This window comes from Denticeps clupeoides, chromosome 5, assembly GCF_900700375.1.
Source record: "Denticeps clupeoides chromosome 5, fDenClu1.1, whole genome shotgun sequence".
Classification (NCBI taxonomy): Eukaryota; Metazoa; Chordata; class Actinopteri; order Clupeiformes; family Denticipitidae; genus Denticeps; species Denticeps clupeoides.
Genome location: NC_041711.1, coordinates 1,601,019 through 1,615,969, shown reverse-complemented (window position 1 = coordinate 1,615,969; position 14,951 = coordinate 1,601,019). Strand labels below are relative to the sequence as shown.

Sequence of the window (14,951 nt, the reverse complement as noted above, 5' to 3'; positions counted from 1 at the left end):
CACACACCAACCAACCGCTTCGTCCACATTATTGAAGGGCCAGGTCTGCAGGGCGGCGGTCCTGGTTCTGCCCCAGTCGGGTTTTTCCCGCTGCCGGTTCTGGCCACAAAGCGCGGGGCAGCATTCCTCAACCGGTTCCAGCCCCAGCCGTTTACATTTCGCTCCTTTTAAGAAGCCCAACTCTGAACTTTGACCCCCCGTGGGCTGCCCCTCCCCCGCCCAGGCCACACACTGACATGTGGTCCCACTCGTTTCCAAATGGGCGCCAGATTCCAGCGGCCAGGAATGCGGAGATCTGCTTTGCGTTATCAATAGATCCATGTCATCCATTTTCATCTTTATTATCAGACGTATACAGATGCACTACAAGTTTTCTATGAAAAGTTATTAAAAGGAAAAAACACACAAACAGCATCGTTTCAGGATCCAAGTCGGAGTTTAATTAAGTGTAAACAACGGTACATAAAACTCAAAGCTGCATAGGAAACGTTTAAAGTCCACAAAGACCAGAGATGAAGACGGGATTCACCCAGAACTCTTCAAGAGCTTCCCGCCCACCGTTTACGGTCCCATCTAATGGCGGGAGGACTGCAGCCCCGCCCTGGCGACACCCGGGTCCTGGTGCAACAACGAAACCCGAAAGAACAGAACAGAAAAGGCATTCCGGACCGAGGTCAAACCCGCAACTGAAACCCGTTTCCTGAGAAGCTCCTCCCACTCGGGCTCTCTGGTCACTAATCTTTTACACGTGTAACTATTATCATTATTATTCTTCTTTCAGCAAAATCAGCAAAAATAAAAAAAGGCAGAAAGGGATCCTGTCAATTTTCAAAAAAAAAAAAACGACAAAGTATTTTTCTTAAACGAAACCGAGACGCATACACACTAATACACACACACACCCACCCCAACACACACAAGCAAGAGTCTAAGAGTCCTAACTGAGGCCTGACTAGTCGACGGCTGAACACTGAACTGGGAGGAGGGGGCGAATCTCTAGAAAAGCTACCTGAGTCTTTCTGTGTCCACGTCAGCACAGATACAATCATTCGAGCCGAGCGTGTCCCGCTGGCGGCCAGTCTCGCTCGGGCGTCTTTGGTCCCACCGGGGTCTCGGATTGGCGCGTGGTACCCGAATACTGATTCACGTGAGCAAACTCTTTGGCAGTTCACCGCGGCAGTGGAGGTTAAGGCAAGTGTCCGTCGTACCCAAGTCCCGGCCGTTAAAGCTATTGAGAGAAATACAATCTTATTGTCAGAGCCCACCCACCACAGCTACCATATCAAGACCTTTTTTTGGGGGGGGGGGGATCATAAAAGTGTCGCAACCCCCCCCCCCCCCCCCACCCGAAAGGTTTTGTTTTTTTTTGTTTTTTTTTACATTTTTGGTTAAATTCCTATCATTTCAATTCCACTTTTCTACAAAGACTTTAAAAGCATGCAAAACACAGGATTTTTCCTCTTAGAGAGAGAGGTCCTTGAGGAGGAGAAGCGCCATGTTCCCTGACAAAGAGCGACCGGACAGCCGAGTCTCAGCGACCTCGGTCACCGCCACCGGATGCTTTGGCACCAACGGCCGTCCTGTGGTCAGAACTTTGGCAAAGAGTCTGTGCTGACCGCTGCGCAACAAACTCCACCACCAGAGGGGGCGCTGCCGAGCAAACCTCACTTGAACAAGAAGCATAATCCCTGAATCACATCTAATGTAAGGGGAGAGAGCGCACACACACACACACACACACACACACACACACACAACCTTGGACTCATTAAAGAGCAGACAGCAACAGGAAATGCCTTCTCATTAAGACCGAGAGCAGCAGCCGGCGAGCAGAACCAGTGCGGGGGGGCAGCGGTCCGACGGTTCCGACCACGCAGGACAATCATGGCACCACCAATCTGGAACCTCTCCTTACAATGCAGCTGTACTTCCTGAGTTCTGGGAACGTTCTCCCTGCTGCTGACCCCCCCCCATTCATGGGAGTTTGACGTTTTGACAAAACCACAAGTTCAGTTCTGAACAGATCCAGGTCATCACTTTTTTTTTTTTTTTTTTACTTTCAAGACGGAATTAAATACGTCTACCGCGCTGCATGATTAAGAACTTTTTTCTCCTTTTTAAGTCAATTCGACAGCAGGACTGATTTTGAATTAAATCTCTTCTTTAAAGTGGAACCCCAAAACGGCCCGGAGGACGTCAGAACCAGAACCATGGAGCCACGTTACTAAATACGGCAAATTAGTTTGGTGTCAAAATATTTTTACCCCAGAAATTGTTCTGAAGGGCAGAAGGAACCTTGACAAGGCCTGGATTACATCCAACATTTTCTCTTCGTTCAGAAGCAGCAGGTCCACCATCGCGTATACGGTGCCCACGGGTTTAAAATTCACCTGTTAACGGTGGGCACGGAGGAATATTTTAAATCCTCCTGCATCTGTTCTGTCTGGGGACGCTTCTGAGGAGAATTCGCACGGCTCCAGTCATTACGTAAAACACCCCCCCCCCCCCCCCCCCCCCTCAAAAAAAAAAAAAAATCAATAATAATAATAAATGATTATTGAATTATCGACTCGTAACACACCTGCACCACGTACTGTAAAAACCGACTGTGAGGCAACCGGACCAAAGAGGTAATGCGTAGCCATGAGGTAAGAAGTTTGCTGAGGTATGGTGATCAATACTTCTATATAATATATGCGAATATATATTACAAATAACAATAATACACACAGTAGATACGTCGGAATATGGCCGTCTCTGCGTGGGTCATGTGATCATGGCTCTCGTTAACATTCAGGCTTCTGGCTGCTTTTTATGTGCACAGTAACAATGAGGACCCCTTGTGCGACCCGTGCAAATATGAACCAAACAAACATCGCTTCAATTCCCACGAAAAAGAAAATGAGGTAGAACGTCCTTCTCCGCACAACAAAACCGCCACTTGCCAGTTACATTCATACGGAAGCGAGATGAGGTAGGTGAAGCGGCGGAGAAAAGGAGGAAAAATCCCTGAGAAACGTGGGGTGCGGCGCGGCGCGGCTAGAACATGAGGATCCGGTTGTTCCCGAAGTCCACGGCCACGACGATCCCGTCCGGCGTGACGGCGATGCCCGACGGCCGGTCCATCTGGCCGAAGCTGTTGCCCTGCGTCCCGAACTTGCACAGGAAGTTCCCGTTGGGCTCGAACACCTGGATCCGGTGGTTGCGGGAGTCGGCCACGATGATGCGGTCCTCCTGGTCCACCGCCACGCCCTGCGGCCGGAGGAACTGGCCGTTGCCGGTCCCCTCGGAGCCCAGGAAGCGCGCCGACTGGCAGTCCGGACGGATGACCAGCAGGCGGTGGTTGTTGAAGTCGGTCACCACCAAGTGGCCCTCCTGGTTGAAGGCCACGCCTCGCGGGGAGTCGAAATGCTTCCAGAGGGCCCCCTCAAAGCCGTACTTGTTCAGGAAGGTTCCGTCGGGCCCGAAGAGCTGCACGCGGTGGTTGCGCGTGTCCGACACCAGGACCTTGCCCTCCGAATTCACCGCCACGTCCCACGGGTAGTTAAACTGGCCGTTCTTGCTGCCCTTCTCGCCGAACTTCAGGACGAACTGGCCCTCGAAGGTGAAGACCTGGATGCGGTGATTGTCCTTGTCGGCCACGACGATCCGCCGCTGGCTGTCGCAGGCCACGCCCGCCGGCCGGTCGAACTGGCCCGGCCGCGAGCCCAGCGAGCCGAACTTGTGGTGGAAGGTCCCGCAGGGCTTGAAGATCTGCACGCGGTTATTGCTGCGGTCCGCCACCACGATGTAGCCCTCCTTGTCCACGCAGATGCCCCACGGCCGGCACAGCTGGCCGTCCCCGTCGCCCTCGCCGCCGAACGAGGTGATGGGCAGGCCCACGCCGCCGTAGCACCGGCCGGACTTCACCAGCACCTTGAAGGGGCTCCCGTCGATGTGCTGGTTGCAGATGAGCACGGACAGCAGGTGCTCCCCCTCGGCCTTCGGCAGGTAGCTGACCGTGTAGGTGCCGTCCTGGTGGTCGGAAACCTCGCTGCTGCACAGGCTCCCGTCCGGCCCCATGAGCACGGCGGAGACCCCGTCCCCGCCCGACATCCGGGGCTCGCCGTCGTGGTCGTAGCCCACCACGGTGAAGGAGGCCATCTTGCCCTGCAGGGCGCGCTTCAGGCCCTCCCCGTGGGCCTTGGTGGCCGAGGCGAAGGCGCCGCTGCTGATCAGGCCCATGGACTTGATGGCGATGTAGAGCGCCTGGTCCGGGGCGGTGAAGACGATGCGGTCGTCCTCCTGGGGCTGCAGCAGGCAGCGCATGGCCTTCAGCTCCTGGATCTGGGTCAGCATGTGCTCCCGGGCCAGTAGGATGTCCAGGCCGCCGCCTTCTTCCAGCACCTGCTGTACCGTGGTGATGGTGGAGTCCAGCTTGGTCAGACTCTGATGCAGCTTCTCCACCTGGAGATACAGGGACTTGGCCTTCACCTGACGGATCTTCTCCACCTGTTACGAGAAAAAAAATCAAATCAAGGAAGGTTCTGGGTGGGCGGAGCTTAAATAACAGGCGTGCTTCCTCCATTACAGCAGCGAATCAGAAGCAGAGGTCTGCGATTATTTCAGAATGACTAAATGCTTGGTGGTCTTCTAGTTAAGAAGTGGTGCCGGTAGTGACCGTGGCGGCGCTCCGGCTCGGAGTTGGGACACGAACGTCCTCCGAACGCCAGGCGCGATTTTGCTGCGCTTTGCATGCAGCGTTTCACTGAACGCTGGGAGGTAGTAGCCTAGTGGGTAACACACTCGCCTGTGAACCAGAAGACCCAGGTTCAAACCCCACTTACTACCATTGTGTCCCCGAGCAAGACACTTAACCCTGAGTGTCTCCAGGCGACTGTCCCTGTAACCACTGACTGTAAGTCGCTCTGGATAAGGGCGTCTGGTAAATGTCGTAAATGTAAATGAACGCTGAATTATCGCTTATTTCACGGCGACCGCGTGAACCTGTGGCCTCGGCCTGGATCTGCGAAAGAACGCGTAGTTACGAGTGTGGAATGGTTTGCCCGAAGGGGTCGTACAAGCCAGAACCGCGGCTACAAAGCCGGATTCCTTTAAATTATAAGTTCAGCTCCCTCGGGGTGGTGAGCTCGGCGAGCTGAACGGCCCCCTCTGGTTTGGAGCTCTTGTTTCGGTGGTCGTTGGTTCCTACGTAAAGGTCTGTTATTCTCAAGGTGAAACTGCGACCAGACTGGGCCAATATCCCACATCACGTGGAGAGAAACCCCACAGGCCGCGCACGTCCAGAGGGTTTGGCTTTTATCACTTGAAAGGCCTCGGTCAAGTTACGGTCGTATATATTCTGAGGCTGGACATGCTTCTCCACGTCGCTTAATATGCAGCAGCACGAGCTGCGACGTGTAGTCATGGGTTCCAGTGAAAATCCTCCCCGCCGTCTGGGACTAATAAGAGGAAAAGTCCGGCGGAGAGAACAACTGCAGACGTTCCACCAACAACAGAGTTAAGAAAGACGGAAACGGTTCAAATTACAGATGACTTCATCCAACCAGCAACCTGCAAATACAGTACCCCAAAATACAACACCCCAAATACAACACCGCAAAATGCAAAAAAAAAAAAAGAAATTCTAGACCATGTGACTGTGATGACCGGACCGAAACGCACCTTCCACAGCAGCTCGCACTCCCTCTCTTCCAACGCCTTCTTATGGCGCAGCGTTATGGTCTTCACCTCCTTCTGCACCACCTTGGCCTTCAGCTCCACCTGCTCCGCGATGGCCTGAGCCTTCTCAATGCTCAGCTGGGAAAAACAACATTTTACACAGAATTTAGATTCAATCATATGCCCGCTCAGAATTTAATTTTTTGTTTTTGCTTGAACTGTGTGTACATGCCCGCTCAGAATTTAAATATTTTTTTGCTTGAACTGTGTGCACATGCCCGCTCAGAATTTAAATTTTTTGTTTTGGCTTGAACTGTGTGTACATGCCCGCTCAGAATTTAAAATTTTTTTTTCTTGAACTGTGTACATGCCCGCTCAGAATTTAATTTTCTTTTTTTTAATTGTTAAACACCGCGCTGTAAATAGAGACATTTGGTTTTTTCCTCCTCCCCATTCTGGGCGGGGCTGAACAGGCCGACAGGCATGAGAAGCTCCTTTGTGATGTTGGCCAGAAATAAGCAAGGCCAAGCTGCAGGGCCTTGACCTCTGACCCCAGTAAAACAGGCAAAAGGATCTCACACAAAAACACAACTACATGGCAAGCATTCTTAAATAAAATGCTCGGAATTTTCCTTAAAGGGGTTTTGGAGGCCGGAACAGTGCCGGTTTCACCACAGTCGACCACGGAAGCGCGAAAAATCATTAACGTTGCGTGAATCCTACAGATCCAGCGCGCACACACACACACGCACCAGGATCACGTGCAGTGGACGTATCACGTCAATGCTTTTGGAATTAAATAAGTGGGCGTGTCAGCTCCCGTCAATCAGGATTTAAGCACCAATCAGCAAGCAGCTCCAGTCCCTCGTGGGGGTTGGGCCGGTCAGCTGCTAAACCGCAGCGCGACAGATTCCTCTCTCCCGCCAGCCACGCCTTCAACAGTCACCTGGACGAGTACGGAAAATATAAACCAGCCAACCGCTAGAACCGTTCCGCAGGGCCCTTTAACGGGGGATTTGGTCCATGAATGGGCTCCAGGTTTAGGAGGTCGGGACCTGGTGGCTCCGCAGGTCACCGTGAGCTCTAGGGCTGAAGGACAGTGGACACCGCGTGGCCCCGCTGACCAATCCTCAGCCGAGGGATAAGCAGATGGTGGCAGTAAATAGTGGAGGTGGGGATCAATACAATTTGACCTGGTGTGTGTGTGTGTGTGTGTGTGTGTGTGTGTGTTCCTTGTGACCAACCTCCACCCTCAACAATAGCAGTGAATGGGACAGTTGCAGAAGGCCGTTTGTTTAGGGTGGGGGCGGGGCCGTGCATAATTTATTGACACTTCAAGGGGCTTGGGGGTGGGGTGTCAGAAACTCTCCCTGGAATTCCTCTCCAGCGCACGCACGCACACACGCACACACACACACACACACACACACACACACACACACCACACACCACACACCACCCCGCCCTTTCACTCCAATGTCCAGCTGCCGGCCTGATCTCCCAGCACAACACCTCCATTTCAGCGCTGACCCTCCTCCACCCTCATCAGGTCCTGACACAGAGCCTCATAGAAACGTTTCCTCTGTGTTGTGCTAATGATGCGTTGTGTTCAGGCGTCAGGCCACACAGAGGGGCTCCAGCGTCCATTCAGTTCTAATCGAGACAGAGAAAGGAAGCCTTCTACTGTTCTAAAAGACGCTAGAACACACACACACACACACAACAAAGATCACCTGCATGGGACTGAAACGGAACACAGTTTTCCTCATGGATCCGGGGTTTGAATGGTAACGGGTTTCAGGTATAGAACCACAGGTTCCACATCCAGAACCATCATGTGGACGACACAGAAGAACAGCAAAACCGCAGATCTCTGCTGCAGCAGCTGGGCATTCTGACTGTGATCATCACGCTTTTTCACGGTACTGCGGAGTTCAGTTGAAATAAGGAAATAAAAATACAAACGAACGCCCAACCGGCCATTCGGAAAAATGGTGGACGAGTTGAAGCGTACATTCCATCTCAGATGAAGCGAATTACAGTAGCAAGTAGTAGTCAAAGTACTAATCCTGAATGTCACGGGTCAATAACAAGACCAAAGACGGCCGCTGACACCGATCAGCCATAACATTATTGAGCAGTTGTCCCCCGAGAAGAGCTGGACATGGACTCCAGTAGGTCGTAATCCAGTTCATCTCATTATTCCGATTATTTCGGAAGGACGGAATACTTGGCGATTATTCAGTTAAGAAGTAGTGCCAGCCTGATGGGAGCACAGCGCCGCTCCGGGTTCGAGGAACTCCACCCTCCACCCACTGACGGATTTAAAACGCAACGTGACGATCGTAACCGAATCGAACCGCGAGTAATCCCAAATGAGTCCATCATCACATCCCTACGGAATAGATGGGTGTCCAACTCACCTGGACAGCCTGTCGGCCCTGCTGGGCGTCGGCCAGCAGCTGGATGGTGAGGGTGCGCGAGTCCTGCACCGCGTCCTGCAGGTAGGTGAAGCTGTGGCCGGCGTGGCGCCCGGCACTGCAGTCCCGGCAGATGGGCACGGAGCAGGTATCGCAGAAGAGCCGCAGGACCTGTCGGCAGAGACATCGGGACGAGACGACGTTTTAAAACTGCGGAGATCTCGCAAGGAATCAAAATGGGACCGTAATTCTGCCCGTTCCTCCAGACACCCAGCAGCAGTGATCAGGCCGGCCATAAGTCATGCGGCTAGAGACCAGACACGTCCAACGCCATCGAGCTGGAGGTGCGGTGGAGGAGTCGCCATGGAGACGTCGTGGACAAACAAGCAGACGAGGCCAGAGCGGATGACGAGGACGCAACCGAACACCGTACGATGCGGAATTGCGTATAATTTGTGTTTCTGGGCAAGGCGGGACCCTCAACATGCGGCCAGCGATGGCGGGGAGGCGGTTCAGATCCGAATCCGGACCACTCGCCTGATCGGCCAACATATCGGCTGATTTCATGATCATGGTTCTGTATTCAAGGTCTCCCCAACGTTTACTTATCTGAGACATTTTTTTTATGTCCAGGTCAAAAGCGAAGGACATGTATTATGTGAAAGAGGGTGTTAGTAGTAGCCTAGTGGGTAACACACTCACCTATGAACCAGAAGACCCAGGTTCAAACCCCACTTACTACCATCGTGTCCCTGAGCAAGACACTTAACCCTGAGTGTCTCCAGGGGGGGACTGTCCCTGTAACTACTGATTGTAAGTCCCTCTGGATAATGGTATTTAGGGTGGTAGTAGCCTAGTAGGTAACACACTCGCCTATGAACCAGAAGACCCAGGTTCAAACCCCACTTACTACCATCGTGTCCCTGAGCAAGACACTTAACCCTGAGTGTCTCCAGGGGGGGGACTGTTCCTGTAACTACTGATTGTAAGTCCCTCTGGATAAGGGCGTCCTGTAAATGCCGGAAATAAAATAGTTGTTTGCATGAAACGCACATGGTTTAGAAAATGGCCGAGCACCGCTGGACAGGGATCCAATGTGATCCGTCACACTGCATTTATTCTTTTTTCCCTTCATCCACCCCACAATCACACACAAAAAAAAAACAAAACAAAAAAAGCACGTACATAGCACACAAGATTTCGTAGGTCCCGGCGTGTGTACGGTCACAACATGAGGAGTGCAGGAGAAGCCGGGCTCCGGTGGGAAAACTGGAAAAAGATTCATATCTCCTAATGGTTTCAGCGCGTCATCCTGGACTCGGGACTCGTGGTGAAGAGTGCCTCATCAGCAACTGGACACACCCGCAACATCAATACCCGCTCGAGTCTGTTTGACCTTCCTCTCTGGCAAACGGACAGAAGTACGTTCAGAAAACAGTGATGTTTACCAGTCAAATAGAACATCGACATTTACGCCCTTATCCAGAGCGCCCTGCAGTCAGTAGGTACAGGGACAGTCCCCCCCTGGAGACACTCAGGGTTAAGTGTCCTGCTCAGGGACACGATGGTAGTAAGTGGGGTTTAAACCTGGGTCTTCTGGTGCCCACTAGGCTGCCACCACAGGAGAAATGATAGCCTTTCAGCTTTTTGCGGATCCGTGTCATTGTTACGGGTCTTATCAACAGCACAGCTTTCAGCGCACAGGCGTTTCTGCTTCCTGCAGGGGACTGATTGGCTCCATTCTTCTGTCAATCAGATGAGGTTTGAGGACCAGACATCAATGGCCACACAGAATCGGTGACCTTTCACCCCAAAACGGCATTCTACCGAGTAGAGATTCTTTTCGGCTCCACACAGTCCCACACTTCATGCACGCACTGAGTACACCAGGGTTCAGTTTTAGGACCACTTCTAATCCTAATACATATAAACGCGATCAGACTAACATAGCAGGTGACCTTGATACGGAGAAGACAACCAAGATGAAGGGCGGTGGTGGCACCCTAGCGGGTAACATACTCCCCTATGAACCAGAACCAACTCTTCTTCTGATTTTAAGGAAGATGATTACAAGAACGGTCTCTGTGCGCGTTGAAATGAAGCTCATAATCGATGCATTGCCATGCCGACAATCAATTATTCCAGAACGACGTTGCTTGGTGGTTTTCTAGTTAAGACGCAGGGCCGGTAGTGACTGTGGCGGCCTGATCTGACTCCAGGTTCGAAACGAACGCCCTCTGGACGCCATACACCACATTCGATTGACACTCGTTGCCGTTTGGCGCCTGTCGGGACTTTGGCAGAGTTTGATGGTCGAACGCTGGTGTTGACGCTTTGAGAAAAGTCAGTGTTCAGCTCACCACGAACACCAATAAGAAAAATGTTCCATCATGCAAAGTCACGTAAAAGAATTGATGGGATGCGTCGGTAACGGAGGTGCTAATAATCGTAACGGAACCCAGAGACCAGTGAAGGTTCCCACCACTAGCGTTGACATGTCCACGTCTCAAGGATTCTGGGTTAAATCTCTACAGAGCCTACGGCTCCAGGGGGCTTCCAAAGCAGATCTACAACGAATGAACTAAACTGAAGTAAAAAGCTTAACAACTTCATGTTATTAGTTTAGTACCAGGGTGCAGCGCACTCAAGCGACCAATCGGGTAGCTGCATGTCGTTACTGCTGCTGATCCCCGGCTCTGGCCACGCCCTCGTCTCCCCACGCAGCGGCGTTAATCATTGATGAGGTCCGCCTCTCCGGCCGGGCCCCTTGGAGATGGAGGGTCGGGTTACGGCCGAGGCAGACCACTCCAGAGACAACTTCCTGCAACATACAGCGCCGGTTCCCAACGCCGGACATTTCAGAACGCCGTCGGTCACCAGATTCATGTCCGGTCCAGCCACACCGAGGGTTGATGGGAAATGCAACGTGGCGAATCCATCGGCCCGTTGCCCACGGACCCTCGAGTCCCGGCGCTCAACCGATACTCAAGACGCGCGCCAATCCAGGTTCTCACCCACACACGCCCCTGAGCGTGTGCAGACGTGCACGCTCGCCAACATCTGACCCCCCTCGCCGCTGCGGCGTACGTTCTGCTCCCCCCGAACCGCGACGAGACCCCTCGCAACGGCCAGACACGCTTTGAACCGCAGCCAGGGCGGTACTTACTGGGACTTATGTAAGCACTTCCATGTGTGTGTGTGTGTGTGTGGAGACGCCACCGTCCCTCTCACCATCACAACAAAGTCCCCAAACGGCGGGCCGCCATACAGGTCCACCAACCACACGCAAGAGGCGGGGCTCCAGCGCTGTCCCAGCCAATCGTCTGCCACACACACGTTTCTGATCCCATATGGAAAAGGAGAACATTCCAGAGTGAATCCCGTCCGCAGCTGGGAATTCTCCTGTCCTTTCTGGCCACACACGCATTACACCGTTTTCACGGTCATTCCACGTTTTATTCTACGTTCTACGGTCCCGACACGCGTAGGGAACCCGAGCGAACGTCCACAGCTCGTCCGAAATCCCTCCAGGAGCTGGAGGGTTAAACCCAACTTTCCATTCTTCACCCGCAGCCCGTCGGACCGGCATCTGTTTCCTCTCACCGCCGCTAATAAACATCCAGACGTGTTCCCCGCAGCCCGCCGCTTTACAACCGCGAGGAGGCCCCCGGCTAGACGCTCCGTAACCAGGCGGCCCAAAACCGTATTCCGTTCGCTCCTCGCCATGACACACGGCCACGCCCCGAGTAACCAGGACGCCCTTCAACCAGGATGTATGAATCTTTGGTGTTAAATTCGTGGGTCGACACCGAAGACTCCAACTCAGAGCTTGAGTTGTTGCTGGGATGACGACAGGCGTGGCTCCGCCACCCCACCCCCCCCCCCCCCCCGTTCCTAGCTTGAACGGGATTTTTGGTTTATGAATTACGGGCCGAAGCTGGAAACCGGGGGACGGTGGCGACCCCCGCACAGTGTTTCCGAGAAGCAACCAGGTGACCTCTGACCTCCAGGCAACAGGAAGCCCCGTCCCCGGGCTGGGCCCGACACGCCCTCCACACCCACTGATCACGTGACCAAACATCCACACGTCAGCAAACACACACACAAAACCCGCCGCCGTGAGCGTGCGTGAGAATGCGGGCTACACCTCGCGGTCAGAACCGCGCCCGAGACCTGAAGGGGTCATCAGGGCGGGGCTCAAATGAAAAAGGTTCTACAACTCGCCACAAACCACACAACTGGACACGCCGCGTCCAGCAAGACGTACGACAAGAGTAAAGGAGGGATCCACACATTTACAGTCAGTAGTTACAGGGACAGTCCCCCCCCTGGGGACACACAGGGTTAAGTGTCCTGCTCAGGGACACGATGGTAGTAAGTGGGGTTCGAACCCGGGTCTTCCGGTTCTAACCGGAAGTAGCGGCTGACGACGAACGACCGACATCCGTGCACGAGCCGCTCGCTGACGTCACCGCGTCCCAGCGTGACGTCACCGCGCCGGTTCTCGCGCCGCGACTCACCGCGCTGTCGTGCTGCTGGCAGAAGTCCACCCGCTCCTGGAAGACGGGCAGCAGGGAGTAGCTGGAGTGGAAGGTCCGCGCCAGGGACGCCGGGCCGCGGCCGCCGGCCAGGTGCAGCGTCTCGGCGGCGGCCAGGCGCTCGATGAAGTGGTCCTTGGTCAGGCGGACGCGCTGGTGCGCCCGGACGCAGTTGTCGCACAGGTACTCCTGGCAGTCCAGGCAGTGCGACGCGGCGCGGTTGCCCTCGTCGCAGGAGCTGCACTGGGGCGGCCGGAGGAGGCCCTCCCGCGCCGCCGCCTTGCTCTGCTCCTCGGAGGAGACCACCACGTCCAGCAGGTTGCTGAAGAGGAAGTTGGACGAGGGCAGGGCGTCCACGCCGGACTCGGACATGGAGACCTTCTGGTCGCAGGTGGGGCAGCGGAGCTTGAGCGGCTCGCCGGGGGTCCGCTGGCCCTCCAGGCAGCGGCGGCAGAAGGCGTGCAGGCAGGGCAGGACGTGCAGGCGCCGGGAGGACGTGGAGGAGGTGGAGGAGCCGGACGTCTGCGACGAGGAGGACGACGTGGAGGAGTTGGAGGAGATCGGGGCGGAGGAGCCGCACAGCTCCTTGCACATGGGGCACGTCTGCAGGTCGGAGTCCGGGAACGAAGCCATGGATGCGCGGGAACCTTCAACCGCCGAGCTGCTGGCGCCACCGTTCGCGCATGTTCCTCTTCTTCTTCTTCTTCTGTCAGCGAGCGCCTCTAATCCGCCGTGGGACGCAGGCGGCGGCCTCTGGACCCATGGGCGCCAGCAGCAGCAGCAGCAGCAGCAGCAGCAGCTCCGTCTCCGCCGGTCGTCGCTCCGTCCGTCCGTCCGGTCGTCTTGTTTGTTTGTTTGTTTGTTTGTTTGTTTGTTTAGCAGAATGCGGACGTTCCGCTGTGGCCGCGCGCGCGTCGCGGCGGCTGCGCTCGATCCGACATCCCGCGCGCGGTCTCGCGTCCTAAAGCCTCGCGCGCACTTCCGGGAGGCGGGGCCACGGCAAAGACGCCGCACGCGGACCAGAGCGACGAGCCGCGGGCGCCGCTTCCGGATTGGCCGCGGCTCGAAGCGGGCGGCTTTCGTAGTTCACCTTGCAATTTTACTTCCGGGTGGGGGACGGGCGTAGAGTCGCCGATCTCGGTCCGAACGCGGCTTGCTCGGTTCCTGCTGTTTCTCTCGTATAAAGACGACGGAACGCGAACGAAATTCCATTGATTATGGGCGATTCTTCAACAGTGTATAATTTATTCCTACAGGGGACATTTTTTATTTTATATATACACATAAATAAATGTATGTGTGTGTAGAAATAAAAACAGCAGTTTTATCGTATTTCTTTTATTAAACATCTATATATTGCGTTTGTCGCAATTTGAGCTGAATGTAATAAAAATTGCAACATTCTATTAAAATGCAAAACAGACATATTAATGTACTATCATTTATATAATACCCAAATAAATATATAAATTCCTTCGTTGTTCACCACCATCACATAGTACAACACGATATTGTGGGATGACTGTATTAGCATTTGTATACTGCCGTTTCCTCCATAAGCAACGATAATAAAAAGAATAAGAAAAAAACTCAATTCCAACCATAAAACTCTCATTTACAGGCTAATATATTGCAAGATTTTAATATTGTTCTCTCATCATTAATAAAATAACAGACATAATAATATTAAAGAAACCATCACAGACACCAGCAGGATCTATTTCTAGAATGAAGAAATAAACAACACTCATTTATCTGCATTGGTTTAAGGTGAGATGTTTTTTGCCGGGTTTTAGTCCGCCGTAAATCAGGTTAGGGTCATTTCAGAAGCTCCAACAAAGCGGCTCCTGCACATGGGAGGAGCGTGAGGGTGATTGATGAGTGGATTTGTACAGTAGAAAGGGTCTTTTTGGGTAAATGACCCAGCGCTCCACACACACACACACACACACACACACCGGGGTTCTCGGGGCGGGCTGTTTGCGTGGCTCAGCAGGGCAGGATGCGACCTCTGTGGGGGCTGGGCTCCAGATGTGGGCAGCTCTATAAAGCAGTGGGATGCCAGACCAGCAGGCTGGGGGACAGGGTTGGGGAGGTACCTTTTGACCCCCATTATCCTGCCCTGACTTTAAAAAGAGCAGGACCTACCCGCTCACAATTTCCAAACCCTCCAAGGACATACCATTGATCTCTGTGGACAAGGAGAGAGAGCGGGGGGTTGGGGACCAGGACAAAGGGAGAAAAAAAAAGCACCGAAAGGTCAGGTCACTTGGGGAAATGACCGGAGGGTTTGCGGATAAAAATGGCAGAGGTTATGGGCAGTGTGTGTGTG

The 14,951-nt window shown here is 53.7% G+C and overlaps 1 protein-coding gene across 1 annotated transcript; it reads right to left on the bottom strand.

Moving 5' to 3' along the window:
- Window positions 1-2,524: 2,524 nt before the first annotated feature.
- On the bottom strand, window positions 2,525-13,592 carry trim71 (tripartite motif containing 71, E3 ubiquitin protein ligase). The gene is made up of 4 exons (XM_028982101.1): window positions 12,602-13,592; window positions 8,085-8,252; window positions 5,665-5,799; window positions 2,525-4,491 (listed from the first exon to the last, which is right to left on the bottom strand). Exons 1-4 carry the CDS (start codon window positions 13,250-13,252, stop codon window positions 3,040-3,042), a joined length of 2,406 nt encoding a protein of 801 aa, XP_028837934.1. The 5' UTR covers window positions 13,253-13,592; the 3' UTR covers window positions 2,525-3,039.
- Between the last annotated feature and the right edge of the window lie 1,359 nt (window positions 13,593-14,951).